Raw genomic sequence first — 25,480 nt, forward strand, 5'->3', positions numbered from 1 at the left:
CTACCTAAAGAACTTCTCTTCACCCCTCCCAGCCCAGCGGAAATACCATTCTTTCCATGAAGGCTATTCTAGACTGTTCCCCCCTCCCCCGCCCTAGTAGAATTACCCTCACCTGGGACTGTACTCCTTTAGGACTTGCTTATAGTTTGACGGGAGCCCCGATCACACTCTGCTGGTGTCACTGCTCTTTGTAAACAGTTCCCTGATACCCAGCTTTGTGTCTTAGCCCCTTCTGCGTCTCCTACCACCGTCAGCTAGAAGTGAAGAAAGGGGTCCTTAGTTCTTCCTTCTTTGGAAAACTGACCTTTTTCTTTAAACTTGTCAAAATGTTCACAGCATAAAATTTACCGTTTTCACCACTTCTAAGCGTACAGTTGGGGGACATTAAGTCCGTTCATATTGCGGTGGAACCATCACCACCATCCATCTCCAGAACTCTTTTCCTCTTGTAAAACTGCAGCTCTGCGCTCATGAAACAGTAAGTCCCCGTGATCACCTCCCCCCCAACCCTGCCCCTGCCAACCCCGATCCCTGGCATCCACCATCCTCCCTTCTGGCTCTGTGCACCTGACCGCTCCAGGTTCTTAAATAAGTTGCATCATACAGTATTTATTCCTTGTGACTGGCTTATTTCACTCAGTGTAATGCCCTCAAAGTTCATCCATCTTGTAGCATGTGTCAGTCTTCCCTTCCTTTTTAAGGCTGAATAATATTCCACTGTGTGTATGTACCACATTTTGTGTATCTTTATTCACTGAGGTCATTTCTACCTCTTGGCTATCATGACTAATGCTGCTGTGAACATGGGTGTATGTCTATGAGGCCCTGTTTTCAACTATTTTGGGTTTATAGCCAGAAGTGGAATTGCTGGATCACGTGGTAAATCGTTGTTTAATTTTTTGAGGAACTGCTGCCCCATTTCACGTTCCCACCAGTGACGCACCAGGAGTCCGGTTTCTCTACCTCCTGCTAATGTTTGTTATTTTTGTTTTGTTTTTGTTTTTGGATAATAGCCATACTAATGGGTGTGAAGTGGTCCAAAGTAACCTTTCCACTCTTGTGTTCTGGATGCCTGAATCACAGAGTTATATTTAGAAGAGCTCTTTGCACCCATGTGTCAGTGCCTTATGCTCAAAACATTGCCTTGATCTCATGACCAACGTCCAAGATTTCTCCTGCAAGGAATGTCCATTTTAAGAGGACTTCGTATGTAAAGAACTAGAGAAATAAACACAGGGCTAAAATCTTTCTTGGCCCACGTAGCACCGTCCATGGTGGAAGAATCAGACGACACAGTCTGTGGTCCCGGCCTGCCTGTGTGTGATTTGAAGCAGTGGAAACCTCCTGCTGGTCCATCCGTCACGCGTGCTCGTTCTGGCTCAGAACTTACAGGAGAAAGAGGGGCCAAGTTGGCATCCCTGTTATGTTCCCTCTCGGGTGCACTTTGAACTCTTCTCCTACCCTTTGATTTGGCTGCATCTGATCGCCATTTGAAGTCAGGACAATGGTTTGGAAATGTCTGAAGCTGGCTCATCTCTTTTTCACGCTAAGGCAGGCTCACCGCTCCTGGGTTTGTTGTGAACTAGCTCCTGCATTTGGAAGGCGACTCTAGAATGATTGCCACGTAGCTTTGAAAGTCCCATTTTGATCAGCAGATGCTAGTGAGTCTGGGGAGAGAGTTAAATGTGGCCTAATCTTCATCTGTGTGTGTGTTGGTTTTCCTCTAATTGCTCGGGAGTGGTTTTGCCATCTTTTATGTCCCGCATTCAGTGCTTTCTGTAGATGGATATTTTTTATCCCAGGAAAATGATTCACATAGCTGTTAATATGATGATTTTTCAACTTTTTATACCTCTTTCTTTCTTTCTTTCCTTTTTTTCTTTTTCAGAACGTTGTGCCATCTTTGGGCAGGCAGACTTCCCTGACGACGTCAGTGACCCCCGAAGCCGAGCAGAGCGTGGCTTACAAAGACTTTATTTATTTCACCGTCTTTGAAGGGAATGTCCGCAATGTTTCTGAAGTCTCGGTTGAGTACTTATGCTCCCAGCCTTGTGTTGTCAGTCTGGAAGCGGTCGTTTCATCTGAGTTCAGAAGTAGCATCCCTGTGTACAAAAAGAGGTGGAAGAACGAGAAGTATCTTCACACCAGCAGGACACAAATAGTACATGTGAAATTTCCAAGCATCATGGTTTATAGAGATGATTATTTCATCAGACACTCCATTTCAGTATCCGCGGTGATACTACGCGCCTGGATTACTCACAAATACAGTGGCGGAGACTTGAATGTTAAATGGGAGGAAAATTTGCTACATGCTGTAGCGAAGAATTATACTCTGCTAAAGACGGTCCCGCCTTTCGAACGCCCTTTCAAAGATCATCAAGTGTGCCTTGAGTGGAACATGGATTATATTTGGAACCTTCGGGCAAACAAGATTCCCCAGTGTCCTCTTGAAACTGGTAGGTCGTTTGCCTTGCAAGGAGCCTAATGCTCCTTTCTTCAGATAGCCTGTACCACGAGAGGCTGGCAGGAGAAGGTTCTTACACTGGCAGTGGAGGAGGTGGGGAAAACGGCGGGCACTCCGAGTCTGTAGTTCAGGACTTTGGGGGGAAAGGGGGTGGGGGTAAAGAGGTGAAGAGAGAAGAAATGGTACGAGAGAATAGACTGCATGGGAGAGTCACAGAGGTCATGGAGGGACCTTGAGAGCTTTGGGTCTGAAGTTGGAAAGGAGTGTTAATGCCACCGAAACAGACCCTGGGAAAAGCTTCCTCCCTCTCTCCCTTCATGAATCCTTTGAGTATCAGTTATTTTAAAGTGGAGTGTTTTAACCCAGAGGAGATGAGAACCAGAGGAGCCTTCATGCCAAAGGTGGTATCACATGGTAGTTTTCAGCCCAGAGCCCCTGGGTTCAACTCCTTACTCTGCGACTTTCTACATTCCCTTATAATCTTGAAATTCTGGGAGCCTCAGTTTTCTTATCTGTAAAATAGGGATGATAAATAACAATCCCCTCAGAACATGTTGTGAAAATTAAATGAGATGTAATTTGCTCAACACACAATCAGCACTCAGCAAAAAGTAGCCACGATGATGATGGGGTCCAAACGCTGCATTTCATCCTAAAAGCCGCATGGTTACAGCCGCCGAAGGACCCGTACAGGAGGTCCCCATGCCCTTCCTTAAGCGCGGGGTTGGAGATCTCTGCTATGGAGGTACACCTCCATTGGTATGAGGGACACCTTCCTGTGTGGGTGCTGAGCACCTGCCAGCTCTCCTGCTCGTCCTGCAATGGGGAGCTAACCTGGTGTGCTCCCGGGCACTCACTCGGAACCTGACAGTGTTTCCTGAAGTGTAGCCCCAGGACCGGCTGTGACAGAATCACACAGGGCTCTTGTTGTCAATGCAGATTCCCGGGCCCCATCCATCCATCCATCCATCCATCCATCCATCCATCCACCCCTACTCAGTCAGGATCTGTGGCATGCGGGGCCCTGAAATCAGCACTTTAAACACACTCCCATGACTCTGATGCATCTTAAAGCTCCGGGACCTCTGGAGTCGCGGCAGAGCTGGTGGGACTTAGATCTAGAGTAACTGTGGCCCAATCCCCACGGTCCTGTGACAGCATACCCTCCCTTGGGAGGTGCCTGACCCCTCCTGGTCTTCAAGAGGACTGCTTTGGGGGCAAGATGACTTAAGAGCACTGAGAAAACAATGGCGATGAATATTTCCTGGGACCACCCCAAAACAGCCCTGTATCTAAGGGAAACTTAACGGATCTGTTTAACCATATATATATGGCCACTTGCCATAGAACGAATACATGTGGCATTGAAAAAAAAAAACTCTTTATTTTGAAATAATTATAGATTTGCAATAAGTTATAAAAATGGTAGAGAGTCCTGCGTATCCTTCCCCCAGCTCCCCCCTCACGGTAAGGTCTTTCGTAACTGTGGCACGCTAGCAAGACCACGAAACTGACGTGGACCTAGTACTGTTGAACTAGACCGCAGACCTGGTTCAGAATTCAGCAGTTTTCACATGTGCTGTTGTGTGCGTGTAGTTCTGTGCACTCCTACCCTGCGTTTGCTGTGAATAGCCTTGTTCTGTGGCCAGCCGCCTCCATGTTCGCGTGGGGCTTTACACACAGATACGGAGAGGGAGACGGCAGGTTCCTTTTCTGTGTGTACGTGAGCTGGGGGCAGGGCAGGGGGCCATTCGGTGTCTCAAACAGTTGAGTTGCCTGCGTTTGATCATCGGTGTGCGTCCCTCTTCCAGGCAGAGCCCCATCCTCGCCTCTTTCTGGAATGCCTTCCACGGGGAGACCGAATTTATTAAGAAGGACGCGCGAGGCACATGCAGGCAGTTTTGATTTGCCTTCGATTTTGTCAGGGCGTAATGATTCCATTTCATGTGTGGCAAATCCCACATTTCTCATTGAAGAATGACTAAATTGCAAGCTGGAAGTTTTCAAATGAAGTCGTTTATGAACTGGCTGAGGACTTAGGGCGCCCGCACATACCCTTAAAATGTAAACCACCTTCCCTTCCTTTTGTTGCTCCTTCCCGTATTCACCGAGCTTCAGAATAGCACAGTGGGATTTGTCTCCCCACCTTCTTCCGAGCATTACTTTTGGGGTGAGAACCAAGCTAATAAAAGCGTAATGCAGAGGAAAACCTTTTCTAATCATTAAAGTCGCCGCACATGGGGGCTGGGCTGCTCCGTGCACTCTCAAAGCCAGCTCTGTGTGTGTGGCTGTGATGTGTTCACCCAAAAGGGGAACATTTCCTCTCCCTGTCTTTAGAAGAGGAATCAAAAGAGCGTGTGCAGCAGCCCTATGGAAAGTGTCCACGACCTTTGTTCTTGATACGGCTGTGCGATGGAAGGGGGCCAGGCCTCTGGCTTGCTCTTAGCAGGGGCTTCTCTATTCCGCTCTTGATGAACAAGAGTCAAGTCAGAACAACAAGACGGCATTAGGGAGCCGAGGGGGTGCCTTTCATGCCCGGTCCCCTTGCAGTCTGCAGCCAGCACTGGTGTCGGGGGTGGGGGAACGTTTTCTGTGTCGAGTGCCTGGTGCCCTATGAGGGCTCCACGTCTGAGCTGAAGTACCCTCTGACTTGCTTTCATTTTCTTTTACCTTTATAAAGAGAGAGAGCCAGAGTCCCCATGCACAGGGCTGTTCTGTATGGTTAGAGTGCCTCTCCAACAAAGGTTTAGGTGAGGCTCCCGGGGGGGGGGGCGGGGGGAACGGCTGTGTGCACCCCAACATACCCCTCACCCCACACCCGGCAGTTTATCTCCTTTGCCTGGACCATGCCAGGCAGGCTGTTGCTCTGATTTTTCGTAGACATGCAGCAGGCTCTTGTCCCGCCCTACTGAGAAAACCTACCCTAGACCAGAAGTCAGCAGCCTTTCAGGACTTGTGTGTGTCCCGGCTTGGCCACGTGGCCAGCAGGTGCACCTGTTCCTGCTGCATTCTGGGCACGTGGGCCATAGGTGACCAGGCACCATGCACCTGCGGCTACACTTGTTGTCCATTTCCTGGGGGGAGGGGACTGGGCATTCGCGGTCGTCCCTCACCGGTTACACGTGTGCCTGACTCACGCATGAACTCATCGAGAAAAAGAAATCCACCAGGCGTGCAACACCTCTGGGCCCACCCAGACTGCTCCTCCTGACTGTCCTCCCGTGAGAGGTCAGCGGGGGCTGTGGCCTCCATCTTCAGATGACGTTGCATACTCAGTCGCAGCTCACTGCATGTATTGCTGTCATACTGGCGGATGTCACGGCCTGCAAACGGCCCCCCGGCTTTGCCCTCATTCCCCATAGGGCAGCCAGTGTGGGCAGGTCCCATCTCCCCACTCCCCCCTTTGCAAGCAGTTCCTCCCAGTGCGGTGAGGAAGACCCCCCCCCCAATAAGAGCCCCCTTACTGTGGCCTGTGCCGGGGATCCCTGTCCTCTTCCTGTTCCTGTCCCTGTCCTGCCGCATCTCCTGCCACACTTCCCCTTGTCCACCTGCTCCAGCCACACCGGCCCGCCGGCTTCTCCTTGAGCTGACCAAGTTCATTCTCCCTTTGGGACACTTATGTGACTGCTCCCTTCCCCTACATGGCTTGCTCCCTTCTGTCCTGCCTCTGCGCTACTGTCATCTCAGCAGAGAAGATGTCCCTGACCACTTTATTTCGGATGGCAGCCCCACCCCTGCCACTCCCACCCCGTTGTCATCTGTCTTTATTTTCCTGCAGCCTTATCGTCACCAGACATGGTAATTAAATATGCGTCATGGCTTTTTTGCGGGTTGTGTGTTTCTGGACCAGGACGCAAGATCCATGATGCCAAGATCCCGCCTTGTTTTGTGCAGTGCCCACCACCACAGCTCCCAGCACGCAGCAGGCATGCAGTGACTATATGTGAATCGAGCGATGAATGCTCTTAGCCAAGGGGCAAGGACCTTTTACTCATACGCCTGTGTGTGACCATCACACGGTGACATCCTCACACAGCTGTGTTGCCACATTAGGGAGCACACAGGGGTAGGGGGCGGTTGTGTGCCTTCCCGAGGCTCGCACACACACTACAGCTGCCGGGGAGAGCCCATCTGGGCTGTACTGGTTAAGGATGCGATCTCTTGCTCAGTGGTTCTCCTGTGCAACCACACACAAGCCCTCCTTTGCCTTACCCTCGCAGTTTGAGTCTGGGATTCCCCATGCCCTGCCTTGACTTAATCGATTCCTTTTACAGGGAATAGCCCTCCCCACTGCCCCCAGTACTTGCTCCCCACTGCCACACCATGTGGCAAAATCATACCCATATTTCGGTAGCTGGCTCAGATTTGCACTCCTCCCCTGCCCACCCCTCAAAGCTCTGCCCTTCCCTTCCCTTCCCTTCCCTTCCCTTCCCTTCCCTTCCCTTCCCTTCCCTCCTCTTTTCTTTTTTCTTTTTTCATACCCACAATCAGAAATTAACTCTCTACCCTCTGGCCTTCCCCAGCCGTCTGTTGTTACCTGTCTCCCCATACAATGTGTATCATGCTCAAGTCAACTAAACAAAGAACATTGAGCATCTCCTGTGTATCAATTTCTTTACTAAGTCTGGAGGCTAGAAGATGCAGACATGGTCCCCTCTGTCTTTAGGTGCTTAAGGGGAACGAAAAGCAGCTACCGATAGTAACAGCTACTTTTTGTTATGAGTGCTCCCTATGTGTTAGACTCTGTGCTAAGTGCTCTATGTATCTCATTGAATCTGCCCAGCACCTTATTGTCATATTTACAGAAGAGGAAACTGACTCAGAGAGGTAGAGTGACTTGTCTAAGGTCACACAGCTCTTCATGATAGAACTGAGATTTGAACCCAGGTAGTTTGGTTCCCAAACCCCGCACCTAAGTATTAGCCTCTACTGCTGAAGGATGTCATGAAACTCTTTATTTATTTATCTGAAGTCATTCATTCATTGAAAAATGTTACCAAGCCGTCTTTATGTGTTCAGAGCTTTGCTTTTCTCATGGAGGAGGTGACTTTTGAACGGAGACTTCAAGGATGAGTAGAGTTTTCACAGTCAGAAAAGGAGTAGGACGAAGGGCATCCAGGCAGAAGGGGAAGCAAGAACCACGGCGCACAGAGGAGAAAATGCAACCTAATGGCAGAACGGCGCTGCACCTGCGGCTCTTGATGGGAGGGGCGGCAGGTTTCATCTTGCACGCCAGCTCGGAGGGATTGGGGTGGCCACCTAGAACATGGGGTTGAGAAGGATTCTGAGGCTGAGTGTGAGCCCAGTGAGGAGAGGCGGGCGGATCGATGACCAGCCTCTGCCAAGGGTGGAAATGCGGAGTAGCAGCCTCGGGCTCTGTTTGTTCACCCAGGTAGAATCTCAGGTGTGAGTTGGGCGATTCAGGAAATTAGACTGGAAAAGCAGGTTGGGGGCCACACTTTGAAGGCCCTGAATGCCATGCTGAGGTGTATTAAACATTCTGCCCTGCTGTCCACCTATATGAACCTTTTTCTGATCTTCCCTCTTAGGTGAGAAACGGGGGAACATGGCAGCTTCCTTCTTTTCCACTCCCTCTTCCTTTCGCCAAAAATCCAGTCTCATCTTCAGAGCCAATGGATTCGAAGGGTGATTTCTTATAACAAAATTCCAGTACAACAAAGTCACGGAAGGGCTAAGTCGGAGAGTGCAATACCAGTCTCTGTGCAAATACCGGTTGATGCAGTGAGACTATTTAAGTCAATGACATGATGATACTGTTTATAACTATGAGAAGTATGTATCTGGCACTTTTATTAAAAGAGAGAGAGAGACTTAGTTCTTTTTTTCCCTCCAGTTAATCACGGTGGTCTGAATTTCTCAGTAATAACACCAATTAATGCCTCGCATCTGCATGGCCCTTTATGATTTTCAGAACACTTTTTCCGTGCACATTGTTTCATTTAATCCTCATAATAGTCCCATGGGAAAGAGTATTATTCTCATCCTTTCTTTTCAGAGGAGAAAACCGAGGCTCAGCTTGTTTCACGGGAGTCCAAGCTTTGCTCTGCCGCCTCTCTGAAATATGCTAATACAGCCCTAACCCAGCTTCTAAATTAGAAAGGAATACTCTTTTTTTAAGTTGAATTTTTACTGATGTGAATCATCCTGTTTTCCTCACCCACTGGACTTTGTCTCTTTGAAGCAGATTGAATAGCCCCAGAGGCCCAGGGCGGGGAGGCCCTCTGAACGTGGCTGGCCCCTGTGCCCCGCCTGCACGGGAAGGCTCAGACTTTGTTCTCTGCTTTTTTAGCCTAAAAAGGCATACATGTACCTGGTAAAAAAAAAATTCATATAGTGTAAAAGGGATTGGAGGAAGAGCGAGTTCCCACCCACCCTGTGTTCTCGTCCTTTTCCTAGAGGCAAACTCACTCACACTAGCTTCTTGTGTCTCCTTCCAGAAATGTTCTCTGCTCCTATAGGCGTTGAGTGGAGAGCTGCTCTCTTCATTCACACATGGGAAGACTCTGTAAACTCTGTCCCGCACTCATTAACAGCACGGCTGAGATTTCTCTATAGCAGCGTATGCCACACGACCCCATTCTTCCCCGTAGCTACTTAGCATCAGGTTGCCTGACAGCCCATAATGTATTTCACCTGTCCCCTGCTGATGGTCACGCAGGTCATTTCCTAGTCTTTTACCATTAGCAACAAGGTTTCACCGAACATCCCTGTACATGTATCTCTGTGCACACCTACAAGTATGTTCACAGGATAAATTCCTGGGAGTGAAATTTATTTTATTCTTAACACTCCTACTATTGAATATTCCACTGACTTCCTTACTCGCCCACTTCACGGCCTGGTATCCTTTGGGGGGAAGTTCTGACCTAAATCATACTTGCTAGAAAACTGCGTTTTAGTTCTCAGGCTTTGGTTTTTAAAGAAAATGAAACACCTGAACACTCCTGCCTTTTAATGTCTTGCGTTTGGAAAGCACTCTTGAGTTACCTGCACTCTAGCTTTCCTTCTCCAGGTTGGAACATCTTAGCTTCCTGTCCTCCTGTTTCCACTTGCAGACTTACAGTCAGTTTCTTTTTTGTCTCAAGACTATCTCTTCTCCACAAATGGGCTGAGGTCTCAGCTGCACCGTTGTGGTTGTGTTTGCAGTATGTCCCGAGTAGGGTTTTGTTACCTGGAAATGGGACTGTCTCCAGAGTAGGTGTCCATGTCAGGGCTCTGATCACTCTGCCGACCTGCAGAACGGACTACATGACCGACCCCAGCCACCCCGCTCGGAGGTGATGTTCAAAGTATTTAACAACCAATATCATCCGGGGTCTCTTGGTCAGGCTCTGTAGGCGCTAGCCCTAGTGCTGAAGCAGGATGGTGAGGGAGGCCCTTGCTGAGCCAAGCTCTACCTTGAAGGAGAGGCTGGATGGGTAGTGTTGGGGGGGGTCCTGGAGGGTCAAGGCAGCACCCGTCTCTTTGGGAAGACCTGTGAGCTGTGATGTGGTTTAATAAGAAGCCCATGGGTTCGTAGTGGGAGACCAGCTTTGACTCATTCCTGTGTCTCTTATCAGCCATGCAGGCTTCAGTGAGACACTAACATTTTTCTTGTCTCCAAATGAAGGAGTTTGTGCCATACAAAATCCAATGCCTCTTTTTGCTCTGAAATTTGAGGAAATAAAACAGACAAAAACAGTCAAGGTGGTGGGTTCTAAATCTGAACTGTCTTCCTGGTATTTTATGTTTGTCGTGATGATGCCTTTTTCCTACCTAATGTCTACATTCAAGATTAGCCAGAGAAATGGATTTGAGGAAAGGGTCTGGAGGAAGAGAAACTGTGATCTGATGTGGGCCCATGGGACACAGTATAGAATTGTGAAAAAAGTTGAGCTAGAGAGAGGCAGGTTCAGATCCTGACTTGGCCATACTGTGCCCATTCATTCATTCATTCATTCATTCTCTCAGTATTTGTGGTGCTTCTATCAAGTGTTGGGCACTGTTCTGGGCTCTAGGGATGGGGTAATGACTAAAGTAATGTCCCTGTTCTCTTGGGTTTACATTCTAGAGAAAACTGGACAAGTCTCTTAACCTCTTTGGACCTAAACTTTGGACTTAAGTTTTTCTACCTGTAAATTCTTTCACGGGGAATGACACTTGTGCTGTTACTCCCCGTTCTAGTGCCCATGACAGCCATCACTAATCAAGCGTAGTGTTCCAAGCAGCCACAGTCGCTTAATAGAAAACAAGCCTATATGTTATCCTGGGCTAGCTGAATTCTAACATCCTTTCCTGCTCTGAAATTTCATTCTTATTATTTCTGACTAAATGGGAAGGCAATATTACACTGAAGGAAAATTGCAGTAGATCTCCAAATCATAGAACTCTTCAAGCTGCAGATTTTACAAGAAAGCCACCATCCCTTTGGTTTTGTTGGGTACAAAAGGTATGTGTTTTTGTAAAATTTATTTTAGATCTTTCAGTCTTAGATTTTTTCTTCCACATCTTTTGCTGCAAGTTCTCCTGCTCAACCTGCTTTACTTTGATCCCTGGATAAAGGAGAGGCTCATCAGCATTGACTTTTAACTCCGTTCACTTTGGAAACCTCTTTATGAAGCCTCCTTTTACTGGAGTCAGGTTGGACAGAATCAAATCCTGCTCCTTTTGATAAATGTTTCTAGTGCACACCAGGTAACTCAACAGCAATCACTAGCAGAAGGCTTCCTAGGGGGCTAACGTGGCCATCTGGTCTTTTATGTTCCACTCCACACAGTGGAAGCCAAACCAAGGTTGGGCTGACAGCAACCGCTCGGTGATTTTCTCCCTGGATTCCAAAGACACCTTTGCAGTATTTCCAATTCTAATCCCCCCTACCCATCCCCGTAATAGACCAGCAAGGCTAGTGTCCCCAAATTGAGCTCAAGTTGTAAAGAAAAAAAAAAGTTTGCATTGTTTCTGTTGGAATTGATAACTCTATCCTTCTGAATCTTCAACTGCCTCTCTATCTCTCACCAAACAGGGAGATTTGTGGACACTGGGGACAATTTGGCTCTATTTTATTTAATTCTATTAGATGTACTCATAGGGGTCTGAGATTATGAACACTTTGCTCTTGTGGTTTCTAAGTTTTAATGAACCAGAAGTACCTCTCTCTATAATAAGACATTTCTCTCCATTGAGGAATGAGAGCTGGGGTCTCCAGTATCCCAGGCTGAGGCTTCCATAATTTGTGCCAATAGAGGCATTTGGTGACTTGCACAGAAGTTAACTCTTCCCTTTCCAGGAAGCCCAGGAAGATAGAAGATTTCCACCATTTAACCACAGACATTTAAACCAAAGAGCATTTTAAGAAAGAGAAAAAGGTTCTTTATCCCTTGGTTGAATTCAGTGATTTTTTTTTCTTCAAAGAGGGGATGGGTATGGAAAATTAAAAAAAAAAATCATTCTGGCCTCGTTTAAAGCAGTAGGTATTGAATACAGATGAGCTAACTCAGTTCTCCTTTGAAGACGTGATAAGGACACCCCTATCTTCTCCAGAGCCACAGAATTCTCCCACATTTGTAAAATAAAGTGGAAAACTCCCTGGATTTAAGGGGTTTGGTTGGTCATTTTTGCATAGGGTAATGTGTGGAGTATATTGGAAAGTCTGCACAGAAGAGAAAAACTTGTGCACTTCTAAGAGCATGGATTCTGAAACCGAGCTGCCTGAGTTTGAGTCCCAGCTCCACCTCTTCGTATTCAATCCTCTCTAGGGCTCAGTTTTCTCATCTGTTGAATGGGGATAACAATAGCACCCGTTTCACAGACGGTTGTGAAATTAAATGAGATTCCTCCTGAAATGGTATGCTTACCACCTTGCCTGGCATATTCTGTGTTATAGAAACATTAGCTACCATTTTGGCTGTTGTGCTTCCATTTCCTCATCTGTAGAATGGGAATAATAATGAGATTAAATGAATCTCTCTAGGTAGCTAGCTAGCTAAATAAGATATAGACCTATTTACAGCAGTGTGGATGGTATCGAGGACTACTCGGGTGATAACTGTTACTGTTGTCGCACAAATTGCAAATGTTTTCCTTAGCCCTGGAAGGGCAGGATGTGAAATGGTTTAAGAACCTACAACCCGAGCTTGAACATCAAATCTGGCTCTACCTCTTCTTAGCTGTGACCTTCGGTGAGTTCTCTTACCTCTGTGCCTTGACATTTTCATCTGTATATTGGAACTCATCCTACAATCTCCTTTACGGGGTTGCTGTGAACACGAATTGAGACAGCTCTCTGTAAAGGGCTTAGCAGGCACCCGGCGTATAGTCAGTGTTCAGTAAATGTTTGCTAATATTTTCAGACACTCCCTTGTAACTGTTTGATTGGAGCTAGGCAGAGGGTTCCAGGAAGAATGTGATTGGGGAAGCAGTGCTTTTCTGGAGATAATTGAAAGGCAGCCGTCTTGCTGTTCGCAGATGTGGTCACCCTCCTGGGCTTTCTCTATGCCTCCAGTGGAGAAAACACAGGCATTGTGAAGAAGTTCCCGAGGTTTCACAACCGAGAGCTGGAGGCCACCCGACGCCAGCGGATAGATTACCCAGTGTAAGAATGGGCAGATGACGGGGGCTGGTGGGGCTGTACTCTGTTGAATCTGAAGACCAGGGAAGTCTAGTGGAATCCCTTTAGGAGGACACACTGTGGTCATATGTTTCAGAAAAATGGGGAGATCCACACAGCTTACACAGAATTTGTGGTCCAAAGCATTCTTGAATTATTCTTGCCGTTAAAAGTCCTCAGTCTGCGTGGGACTTTCTGGGTCAGTCCCAGGGATGACACGAGCAGGGGAGCAAGGTGCGGGAGCCTAGGGCCTTGCAAGCTTTCGGGGACAGCCAGCCACAGCCAGCACATGCTGCTCGCTGCCTTCGCTTTGCTTTTTCGGTCTTGAAAGATTGGATGAGCTGCTTGAAATCTCACAATTTCTGATCTCCTCCATTGATTCCAGCAAAACCCAGATATATTTTTTTCCTTCTGCTGAATTGAAGATGCTGCAAACAGTTCCTGGTTCACCTCAGACCGGCTGGATTTAGCAGAGTGATTTAATTCTTCCCATGCTGCTGGCTGTAGAAAGATCTTGAGTCACTTTACTGAGCGTATGTTCTTGCTAAGCTTCCTTGTAATAACTTATCTTCATGAGCTTGCTCAGCTGGGTGGGTCAGGAGGGAGCTGTGTGGCACCATCTGTTTGCATATCTTACCAACGGATTCTGAGGCCAGATTAGAAAGCCCAGAAAATTCTAAAGGACTTGTTCGGATATCTCCCCAAAGAACCCGGGGCCACGGCCACTTTAACCCAAACTGTGCATTGCTTCCTGGGGGTCATGGCGAGAACTCTGTGCATTTGTTTTGACCTTGATTCCTATTTTACCTGCAAAACGCAGTTACGCCCGGCTCCCCATCTTTGAACTGCTGGTCACTAACACGATGTGTGGCGTCGAGCAAGTGTTCAGCAAATATTCGCTGAGTGATGGATGGATCACACATCTTGCCTAAATGTGTCCTAGTTAAGTTGACTACTGTTATTTTATTCTCACCTCATAAATCACAGATGTACAATACTTTTTTCAACTAAAATAGCCCCGGTCCAGAAATGGAACAATTAGATTAGTTGTTCCATATGGGTCAGCCGGAACTGTGATCCCGAACCACCTAAGTGTGCATTAAAATAGTATCTACGTGTCCCAATTACCATATAGTGATGCCATTTGCAGATGACGACACTGTTCTACCTGAAGGCTTTTCTCTTGGAAGGAAACAAAATTGCTCAAAAAGCCCTAATTATGTTTTTTTCTTTTAATCATTGAAATTAAAATAGCTTCTTATCAAATCACCTCTTACTAAAATCCAGATTTATATTTTATGTCTGGCTTTCTAAACCTTAATCAAGAATTCAGATGGCAGGCATGGGAGATTCTCCAAGAGGCACAGAAACAGAGTTTTTGGTGCAAGGTACAATCTATCTGCTAGTTGTGCACAACGATTCTTAACTCTGTCTCTCACAGTTACTGTAACTACCTCTTTGTCTCAAAAATCAAGCTCTGCAAGCTGATCTCCCATGATGAACACGAAGGCAGATTCATCCCTTCATTGCAAAGAAAACAATTTACTTGGTCATTGTTAACTATAATTACCTGTTCTTGGATGATATCAATCTGCAGATTTTTTTTTCCTCCTCACTCTTGTAGGTTTACTGTTTCATTGTGGCTTTATTTACTCCATTATTGCAAGGCCAATCTCTGTGGGATTCTGTACTTTGTTGATTCTAATGAGATGTACGGCACACCGTCTGTATTTCTTACAGAAGAGGGTAAGTACGAAACGGAACCTTTAAAATGACACTGCCCTTCTCAGTATTTTTGGGTCGGATTTCACGAGCTTTCCTTTTCCTTGTAGGCCACTTGCATATTCAAATGCATCTTGTCAAAGGAGAAGACCTTGCTGTGAAAACAAAATTCACCATGCCTCTGAAGGAGTGGGTTCGACTGGATATCTCTTTCAGCGGAGGCCAGGTAATCTGCGCGCATGCTCCGTGAATGCCTTCGTTGCAGTAAAGGCAGGGAGCAAGGATGTCCGCAAGAGCAAATTTGTTCTAAATGACAAACTCTTTACAATTCAACGCTTCTTCAATCAAACTTTTATAGATGGAAGTTTAAATCATAAGCATCCCATCCCATTTAATTAACTTCTAAAGTGCTTCTTTCGACCATATTGTGAATGAGTAAATAATATAGCCTGCTCTATGTCCACAATTGTCTGAGCAATTCAGGGTTTTTTTTCCCCCGAGGGAGATAGGCTTTGTGGAGATAAATGTTAAAACACCATCGGTCATGTTTATACAGTGTTATCAGATCTATGACTTTTTTTTTTTTACAGGAAATTTATTGGTTAGTTCAGCCAAGAAATGGTTTGACTGTTTTTGGCAGTTACACAATTGCTGACGTTTGGCATTAAACAAATAATAACCAACAAACCTAAGTGATCATTCCAGTGGGACAGAGGGGATTTATCTGCTTTGTACTATAAAACAGCGCACATAACTGTTTCAAACTCTCATAACACAGATTTTATGGATTATGGCCAATCTGTTGTTATAATTGAAGACCATTCCATTTCTCAATATACTTGATGGCGACGTGCTACTTTTTTTCTCGTTCCTTTACTTCCTCTTCAGCTTTTCTTATTGATTTGTGATTTTCCGGTAACAAAAGTGGAAGGGACGTGTTGTTTGTCTTATGTATTAGATAATACACAGGCTTCCCTTGGGGCTTGGCTTTATCACATTTCCTTTTCCTGGAGAGAAAAGAAATCAGGTCAATCCTTGTTGCCTCCCTAAGAAGAGTCTGTAAAAGGTTAGCTGGGATGTTTTTGTATGTTTGTTGCATTCCTTGACAATGTGAGGTGACCTAGCTGTGGTCTGTGGTCCAGCTTCCCATCTATATAAGGATTCTGATGGCATTGTAGCTTGGTTCCTGCTTGCTCCAAAGGTGAAGGTCAGCTCGGTACTCTGTGTCATTTAAACGGGTATCACATCATCAGAGCAAATCATAGATTTATTTTGCACCTTATGTATGCAAGGCTCTTTGCTCACGGAGCTTATCGACTACTTATGGGAGAAGCATTAAGCAGGTGAAGGGATGTCATAAGGAGAGCTTACTCACCGAATGATCCATATTGACTCCGGGAAGAGAGGAAGCACTTTATGCTGGGTGCTCGGGGAGGGCTTCACGGAGAAGGTTCCTACGGGTTGGGTGGAATTGAGATGGAGAGGAGAGGAGGGAACATTTTAGCACATCATTGGGGGTTAGCAGATAAACCAGGTGGGACTGGAAATTTGCAGACTGTAGAAATCTAATAGAAGAAAACAATGTCTTTAGGGCTAGACTGTGGACAATCTTGAATACAAGGGATCTGGATTTCTATTTGCAAGGTGGCAGGGTGTCGTGGAAGATTTTCGAGCTGGAGAAGAGTAAATCAAAGTAGTCCTTTAATTAAAGAGATGAATTTAATTTAGCAGAGTACACGGTAGGGTAAGGATTAGAAAGAGCAGATGGGGTGGAAAGAAAAAAGAAGTAGGGTTGGGTTGTTTTTCGTTTTTTGTTTTTGTTTTTGATTTTTTGGTAGACTTTTGCCTTCTGTCCTACTTTCTTTCCATCCTATCTCATCTCTCTGATATATCTATAGGTCCCCAAAACAGTATTATTGTTTTTCCACATGACATCTGCCTCTATGGTGGGACTACTATACTCATTGCTTTGACTAAATGGACAAGAGACTTAAAGCCAGGGGCTGGTTTACAGAAACAACTGATTGGAGCCATTTTCTTCTCTGAGCCAACATGTTGCATACGGATGAATTGGGTTGGTGTTTATGTGTTAGTTTGTCTCTCGTAGATACAGTGTTGTAGCCATACCTTTGAGACCCTTGTTAGCTCAGCACATGTTTCCTAAACCTTTGCTCTGTGCTAGCACTGGGGGGTGGGGGGAGAAGGAGCCCCTTAGCTCCAGGGGCTGATGTCATAGTAGCCGCCCAAGACACGAGAAGAGTGCGTGACAGCTAACAACATTATCAACAAAAACATTGTCACAGTCGAAATGACGGTGACAATTCTCCCCGCTTAGGGAAGGAGAGTGGGAAATAGAGCTCATGAAGAATGCTCAGCGCCCACTTGCTTCTCCCCTCAAGGCTCTCATGTAATCAAAGTAAAATTTCATAAACCCCTTGTAGTATCTTACGCATTTCCTTCTCTTCCTATGCAGCAAACTTTTGAGCCCAAGTGCACCAAGCAAAGCTGTGGCTTGTGGCTTGGAAGTGTCTGAACCCCACTGGGGGGAAATTGCATGATGGATATGGTTACATGTGAAGTCATTTGGAGAAATTAAATTTCTTAACTCTTAAAATATACACAAGGCTAGTAAAGTATTCATTTTATTTCTGCAGAAATGGATCAGGTGAGGGGCGCCTGGGTGGCTCAGTCGTTAAGCGTCTGCCTTCAGCTCAGGGCGTGATCTCAGTGTCATCAGATCAAGCCCCACATCAGGCTCCTCTGCTGGGAGCCTGCTTCTTCCTCTCCCACTCCCCCTGCCTATGTTCCCTCTCTTGCTGGCTGTGTCTCTCTCTGTCAAATAAATAAATAAATAAAATCTTAAAAAAAAAAAAAAAAGAAATGGATCAGGTGAGAGACTATACAGCCCATTTTATGAGTAATTTATACCCAGGACTGTATTTATGATGTGAGGTGTTGGGGCATAACTGATCTTGTGTATTTCTCCCAACACAGATCGTAGTCACTACCAGCATTGGACAGGACTTGAAAAGCTACCATAATCAGACCATTAGGTAAGTGCACTATTTTCTTCTTACTCAACATGATGTTGGATAAGGATTAAGAAATCTTCATACGTTAGCCCACAACCCTAATGTCCTTCCCACACCTCCTTATTCTGCTTCTGAGCACGCACTGCGTCTCGTCTGCCCTATAGCCCAGTCTTTGCACTTTTTTTTTCCATCTGCAAACTCCCCTCTCTTCCCCCACAACATTTTTTTTTCTAGGCAAGAGAAACTATTCCTCTCTCCAGATCTCATTGTAAATTCTTCCTTTCATGGCACTTGATAATTCATTTTCTTTGAAAATTATCTTCTATGAAGGATTCTGAAAAATAAATCAACGTATTAATGTTGCTTATTGAGAATGGTGGGTAACTTTGGCCTAGTATAAAACATAAAAGCAGACAGTCTTCCTATTTATGTTCATAATCTAAATTTGAAATGCATGCGACTATTGATATTGGTGTAACTTTTCATCCTCAAGCAACCATTCTCCACGAGAGTTACAGACACTGAGAATTGGGTCCTTTGTCTAGCGTCTCATAATTTTTACATTTGCTTCCACACCCCTGTCTAATAGCGGGGTTTCTAGTGGCAGAACCATGGGGCAGCCTCCTTTGGGAATCAGGATCCCTCAACATGGCTAGACTATACACACACACACACACACACACACACACAATCAAATGTTTAAGAGTAAGTGTAGAACACAGAAACAAAAACTACCAGCTTTTATAACATGTATATGTAATTTATGTATGCATGTATAATACACACGTACCAGCTTTGTCTGGATAATTTAAAAAAATGTACCAGGCACTTTGGCTGGGGGCAGGGGGCTCCTGCCTCCCCACTGTAGTTACTTCACTCCAGCAAGCAGGAAGCTGTCTCTCTGAACAGGCTTGTTCACTCAGACTCCTCACACAATCCAGATTTTCTTGGAAACCAAGTATTGAAGAAAGGAACATGGGAAAGGTAGAGATGAGGGAACGGAGGGGGGCATACACCCTGTCGTCCACCCCCGCCCCCGCCCCTGCCCGGCCATTCTAGTTTACATTTAAGTCAAACTGATGGCTTTCAGGCTCTGGGTACGTAGAACAATTCTTATTTTCATGGCCAGATTCAAGGATTACAGTTACAAGGAAAGGCTAAAGAGGTGTTATTCTTAAGCCTGCGAGGAGAAGGTCAGGGGCCACATTGACAGCTGTATGGGAACACAGAGGCTGAGGCCTGAGAACAGAGGGGAAGTGTGAAAGGGGGCCACGTGGACTTCGCCCAGTCAGCGAGAGTTCAATGGACATGAGTTTTTTTTTTTTTAATGATTTTTTATTATATTATGTTAGTCACCATACAGTACATCCCCGGTTTCCGATGTAAGGCTCGATGATTCATTAGTTGTGTATAACACCCAGTGCACCATGCAATACGTGCCCTCCTTACTACCCATCACCGGTCTATCCCATTCCCCCACCCCCCTCCCCTCTGAGGCCCTCAGTTTGTTTCTCATAGTCCATAGTCTCTCGTGTTTCATTCCCCCTTCTGATTACCCCCCCTTTCTTTATCCCTTTCTTCCCCTACCGATCATCCTAGTTCTTATGTTCCATAGATGAGAGAAATCATATGATAGTTGTCTTTCTCTGCTTGACTTATTTCACTTAGCATTATCTCCTCCAGTGCCGTCCATGTTGTAGCAAATGTTGAGAACTCGTTCTTTCTGATAGCTGAGTAATATTCCATTGTATATATGGACCACAACTTCTTAATCCAGTCATCTGTTGAAGGGCATCTCGGCTCCTTCCACGATTTAGCTATTGTGGACATTGCTGCTATGAACATTGGGGTGCATATGGCCCTTCTCTTCACTACGTCTGTATCTTTGGGGTAAATACCCAGTAGTGCAATGGCTGGGTCATAGGGTAGCTCAATTTTTAACTGTTTAAGGGACCTCCACACTGTTTTCCAGAGTGGCTGTACCAACTTGCATTCCTACCAACAATGTAGGAGGGATCCCCTTTCTCCACATCCTCTCCAACAATTGTTGTTTCTTGCCTTGTCTATTTTTGCCATTCTAACTGGCGTAAGGTGGTATCTCAGTGTGGTTTTGATTTGAATTTCCTTGATGGCTAATGATTTTGAACATTTTTTCATGTGTCTGTTAGCCATTTGTATGTCTTCTTTGGAAAAGTGTCTGTTCATATCTTCTGCCCATTTTTTGATTTATTTGTTTCTCGTGATTGAGTTTGAGAAGTTCTTTGTAGATCTTGGATACCAGTCCTTTATCTGTAGTGTCATTTGCAAATATATTCTCCCATTCCGTGGGCTGCCTCTTAGTTTTTCTGACTGTTTCCTTGGCTGTGCAGAAACTTTTAATCTTGATGAAGTCCCATAAATTCATTTTATCTTTTGTTTCTCTTGCCTTTGGGGATGTGTCATGAAAAAGGTTGCTTTGGCCGATGTCATAGAGGTTGCTGCCTATGTTCTCCTCTAGGGTTTTAATGGATTCCTGTCTCACATCGAGGTCTTTCATCCATTTGGAGTTTATTTTTGTGTATAGTGTGAGAGAGTGGTCAAGTTTCATTCTTTTGCATGTAGCTGTCCAATTTTCCCAGCACCATTTATTGAAGAGACTGTCTTTTTCCCACCGGATGTTTTTTCCTGCTTTATCAAATATTAGTTGCCCAAAGAGCCGAGGGTCCATTTCTGGGCTCTCTATTCTGTTCCATTGGTCTATGTGTCTGTTTTTGTGCCAGTACCATGCTGCAATGGACATGAGTTTTATTGTAGAACAGAGTTCAGGAATAGGAGAGGCCTGGGAGTTCGCTTTGGAGAAACCGATGATGTGTGGCTCCTTCCGGAGCCTCGCCTGGTGCCCCGCTCTGCACAGAGGGCCCCAGAAATCGAGGGTTTGCATTATGGGATGTGAAGTCTGAAATAATACCTTCTCCTTTCTCTCCTGACTCCCACCCCCAACCCCAGGACATTTTTGTCGAAAGATTGATTTCATAGGCTCTGTTTCATTCTCTGTGCAGGGGCTTCCTTTCACCATACATCCCGGTGACCTAGATGCTGGCACGAGTGAATTGTAGATGGAGAGATCACAGGGTGATCCAGGCCTGGGCCCGGGACATGGGGAGAGAGACATATGCCTTCCACATAAAATTTAAGGAGGTGCCAAAAAACTCAGTAATTGTACCCGTTTGCTAGGGCTGCTGGAACAAAGCGCCACGAGCTGAGTGGCTTAAACAACTGAAAATTATTGTCTTACATTTCTAGGAGCTAGAGGGCCAAGATCCAGTGTCGGCAGGGCTGTGCTCTCTCTGAAGGGTCTGGGAAAAGAGCTGATTTAGGCTCTGCGCCTGCCAGGCCTCTCTCCAGCTTCTGACAGCTCCTGGGGCTGTGGCGGCAGGGTCCCGATCTTCGCAGCATTTTCCCTATGACTGTGTGTGTGTTTGTGTCCTTCGTATTTCCCCTTCTTTAAGGACACCAGTCATCCTGGATTAAGTACCCATTCTGCTTGTATGGCCTCATCTCATCGAATTACACCTACCATGGCCCTCTTTCCAAATAAGGTCACATTCCGAGAGTCTGGGGGTTCAGACTTCAATCTATGAATCTGGGGTGGGGGGAGTGACACAATTGAACTCCTAACAGTGATCATGATAAGTGACATTTAATATAATATTGTAAGAAATAAAAATTAATGTAAAGAATATTGAAATGAACAAAAATGGAAAGTTTTAAGTAAATGAGAATCCGTGTGATCATATAAGATTCCGGAGAGGAGGACCTATTTTCAGGTACAGACCAATTCAACGTTCCACTTAAAACATTGAAATGATCCCTCACCTGGTAATAGGGGCAGTCCTCAGACCCGAGAGTGTCCCCGGCCACGGCCTCAGCTGCCCTTCCTATACTCCTCGGAGCTCACCCATCAACGGAAGAACTGAAGATTTAACGTCAGGCCTACCTGGGATTCCTGTGGTTAGATATTTGGAATCTGACCCATCAGAGAGATTCTAGAGTGAGCCAAACCAGTGAACTAAACATCGGATATTTCAGATGGTTATAGGCGTTCCTTTTTACTCTTTCTTGTCATGTAAACATGACGCCAGCTGCTGTCCCACCAAGGTGGTGTGGAAAGGTCAGTAATTAAGTGCTCAGAAGTGCAGTGCTCCACACAAGTGAGAGGCTGTTGGTGACACAGTGACAGGGAACAACTTCAGGCCTGTACTGCGTTTATCCTTCATTCATTCATCCAGTGTACACTCATTCACCCAGCGCCTCTACCACGCCCCTGACACAGTGCCGGCCTCTGCGAAGAAAATGATGAACGAAAAGAATACAGTCAGTCCCTAAAATCTAGTGGAGGAGACAAATCTTAAATAAATTCATAAATAAATATAAAATTACAAATAGTGGTGAATTCTGGAAAGGCATAGAATAGGGTAGTTTTGGAGGATACTCAAGGGGGTCAGAATTTATAGCAGGTCCCACGGAAATGACATTTAAGGTGATAATTACTCTAAGGGGGGGAGAGGGATAACTAATTTGAAGCTCTAAGTTCCCCAACTAAAGGACCGTCGAGCTGGAGCTGTTTTCTAATTCTGAGTGAGCTTTATTGAACAACTTCGGAGATTCGTTCGGGCTGCCGGAGCTCCGCAGTAATAAACCTAGGCGGTCCGCTATGTCCAGATAAGAGTAAAGATAGTCTGCCAGCGTGTCTAAGGTTTCCAAGAGGGATGGCCTGGGCTTTGGAACTGTCTAGCTCAGCTTTTGTGTCTGTGAAATTGATGACCATCAAACAGGGCACGCAGAGTACAAGGAAGCGTTGGCGATCTTTGTGCAACCACGGAGGATTTTAGAGGAGGAAAATGTAGAGGCTCTGAGCTGGATGGAGAGCGGGCTGGAGAGGTTTCCTATTTAGCTGCTCCTTTTGGGTCCCCAGACCCAGTTCCAAGATGGGGGAGGGCTTCCCTCCTACCCACACCGAGCAATTCTGAGACACCAGCAGGATGTCCAAGAATTCAACTCAACTCCAACACTGTCCACCCAGAGATAGCATCTGATGCCACAGGGGAAGGGTCAGTCCTACAGGACCAGTTCCAAGGCCCAGACTGGAGATGGGAGGTTCCAATGACCTCCTCCTTAGGTTCGTTTGATTTGGGAGAGCAGCTCCCAGAACTCAAGGAAGTACTTACTTACATTTACCCATGTATTAAGGATCTGATACAGGATACTAATCAACAACCAGGTGAAGAGACACATGGGGCACAGAGCTTCCACGCCCTCTCCGGGTGTGCCACTGTCCCTAGCCTCCATGTGGTCACCAACCTTGAGGCTCTCACCCAGCCCTTTAGGGTTTTTATGGAGGCCTCATTACATAGTCATGGTTGACTAAGACGTTGGCCATTGGCTCGTTCAACCTGCAGCCCTTGACCCCTCCCTGGAAGCTGGAGGGGTGGAACTAAAAGTTTCAGTCCTCTAGTCACATGGTTGGTCCACCTGGGAACCAGCCTCTGCCTTTGGATGGCGTCACCTTCTCTGATACAACCAAAGACATGTTTACTACTTCCAACACTTAGGAGACCCTAGGGATTTGGGGAGCATTGTGAGCCACGAACTGTGGACAAAGACCAAATGCACATTTCTTTTTTTTTTTTTTAAGATTTATGTATTTTAGAGAGAGAGAGAGGGAGCATGTGCTTGTGCATGTTGGGGGGAGGGGCAGAGAGAGAGGAGAATCTGAAGCAGGCTCCACACACCGATGCAGGGCTCAATCTCACAACCCCGAGATCATGACCTGAGCCGAAATTAAGAGTCAGACGCTTAACCAACCAAGCCACCCATGTGCCCCCAAATATATATTTCTTATAAACCACAGTGTCGAAGTTATATTATGATAATGATTTTTAAAAAAACCCAAAATTACAATCTAGTACCATAGGGACCAAGTAAATTATTGATCAGTTGAAAAATTCAGTTAAAGCAAAGATCCATTTAAAAAGATACTTACCATAAACATTTTATTTTAATTAAAAAACAGAAATGTACCTTCATCCACCAATCTTTCCAGATAGGGCCTTTCCTTTGTTAGGAATCTACTGATTGGAGTTCCCTGCGGTCGTTCTTGCATAAACGGCACCCAGTTCCTGTTTCTTACAAATGGAAAGAAAACAAAGACTTGTGAAATTATCAAAGCCAAGATACATCTAGAGTCCTTCCATTTTTTTCTAATCTTTTACAGTTGTCCTAATTCCACACTTTTTAATCAACCATTCTTTTCTGCGTCAACCCCAAAATATTCAACTTAATTGTTAGAGAGTGAACAACGCTTTCTTCCCGATCCATATTTTATTGAATGACGTAATAGTTCATTGAATTGTATAATTACAATGACCATACAATTGGCACCATCAGGCTTGGGAACAGGCACTTAGTCTTACTAAGCACGCGCTCCTACTAAGATGGCCGCAAAAGTCCGACAGCGGATTAGATTAAAAATTATAACCGTAGTTAATGGTTAGGTGCCTACTATGTGCCAGGCACTGTTCAAAATGCTCTGTTTAAATATTAGCTTATTTAATCCTCACTACAAGCCGGTAGGTAGGTACTGTGATTATCTCTATTTAAACAATGAGAAGACTATGGCTCCGGAGAGTGAGCTCCAGCGGGGGAGCAACCGCACGTTGCCGGGATAGCCAGCAGGTGCGCTGGTGAGTCCGTTGAGCCGAGTTCCATTAAGAGAGCTTCTATTGTAGGACCTTTGTATCTCTCAAGTGCCAGGTATTAGTCGTGAAGGTGGCTGGCATGTTGTCTTTCTATGGTCTTGAAAAACAAAATCAATTCACAGCTCTCGGAGATAATAACTTTGTGGTCCCCGTGGAAAAGGGAAGGACCCTCGTCTTCTCATGGCTTTTCAAGCCTGAGATTCTGAAAAGAAAAATATAAGGAGGGAAGCACTCCTTTTCCATTTTAGCCGCGTTCGTGTAAAGCTGATCTCAAAGCATTCACTTCTGCTGCCGTCTGTTGATGTCGTCAGAGTCTCATTCCTTCTCCCTTTCGTCTTCCTCTCCGGCCAGGTGCACCTGCTAGGGTTCAGGCCCCTTGGTAACAGTCAGTACATCCCCTCTCTTGGGATAACCCCAAGTCGCTTGGCTTCTCTGCTCTAACTGCTGGTATCTCGCTCCATCCCTGTTGGCATCACCCTGGCCCATTGCTCTCGAGGCTCGCCAGGCTCCTGGCGGCTTGCCTGACATTTTGTTTTCTTTCCGTCTGCTTCCATCTGCCCTCTGCCTTCCCTGGCTCTTTCCTCTTTGCCTGGCTTCTCACTTGATGCCTGTCTTGACCCCCTCCCCCCAACCTGCTGTCCACGTAGGCTCTGATCCCTGCTTGCTCCCCTATCCTATTTCAGTTTTTAAAGAGGCAATAAATGCGTCTGTTTAAAAAGGTCAAAATTATATGAAAAGATACACAGGTAAATGTCTTGCTTCTAGATCTGCCCCCAATCACTCCATCCCCTACCCCCCACGCCCTGGGGAAATACTATTATTAATGTCTTGCAGTATATACTTAACAGAGTTTTTTAAAATGCAAATACAGAAAAAGTATCATTCTCCCCTATTTTGGATAAAATGTATATGTTCT

At 45.7% G+C, this 25,480-nt stretch overlaps 1 protein-coding gene across 4 annotated transcripts in view; it reads left to right on the top strand.

Moving 5' to 3' along the window:
* The window catches only part of SEL1L3 (SEL1L family member 3), a 101,284-nt gene that overhangs the window by 12,152 nt on the left and 63,652 nt on the right, over positions 1 to 25,480 (top strand). For all 4 annotated transcript variants that reach the window (XM_087864248.1, XM_087864246.1, XM_087864247.1 and 1 more), the window contains exons 2-6: positions 1,889 to 2,459; positions 12,932 to 13,058; positions 14,698 to 14,819; positions 14,906 to 15,021; positions 17,790 to 17,848. In XM_087864248.1, coding sequence (XP_087720374.1) covers positions 1,889 to 2,459; positions 12,932 to 13,058; positions 14,698 to 14,819; positions 14,906 to 15,021; positions 17,790 to 17,848 — 995 coding nt within the window. The remainder of the gene's footprint in view (positions 1 to 1,888; positions 2,460 to 12,931; positions 13,059 to 14,697; positions 14,820 to 14,905; positions 15,022 to 17,789; positions 17,849 to 25,480) is intronic.

The sequence above is a fragment of the Ursus americanus genome, chromosome 8 (assembly GCF_024610735.1).
Source record: "Ursus americanus isolate L20-20 chromosome 8, mUrsAme1.1.p, whole genome shotgun sequence".
NCBI classification, from domain to species: Eukaryota; Metazoa; Chordata; class Mammalia; order Carnivora; family Ursidae; genus Ursus; species Ursus americanus.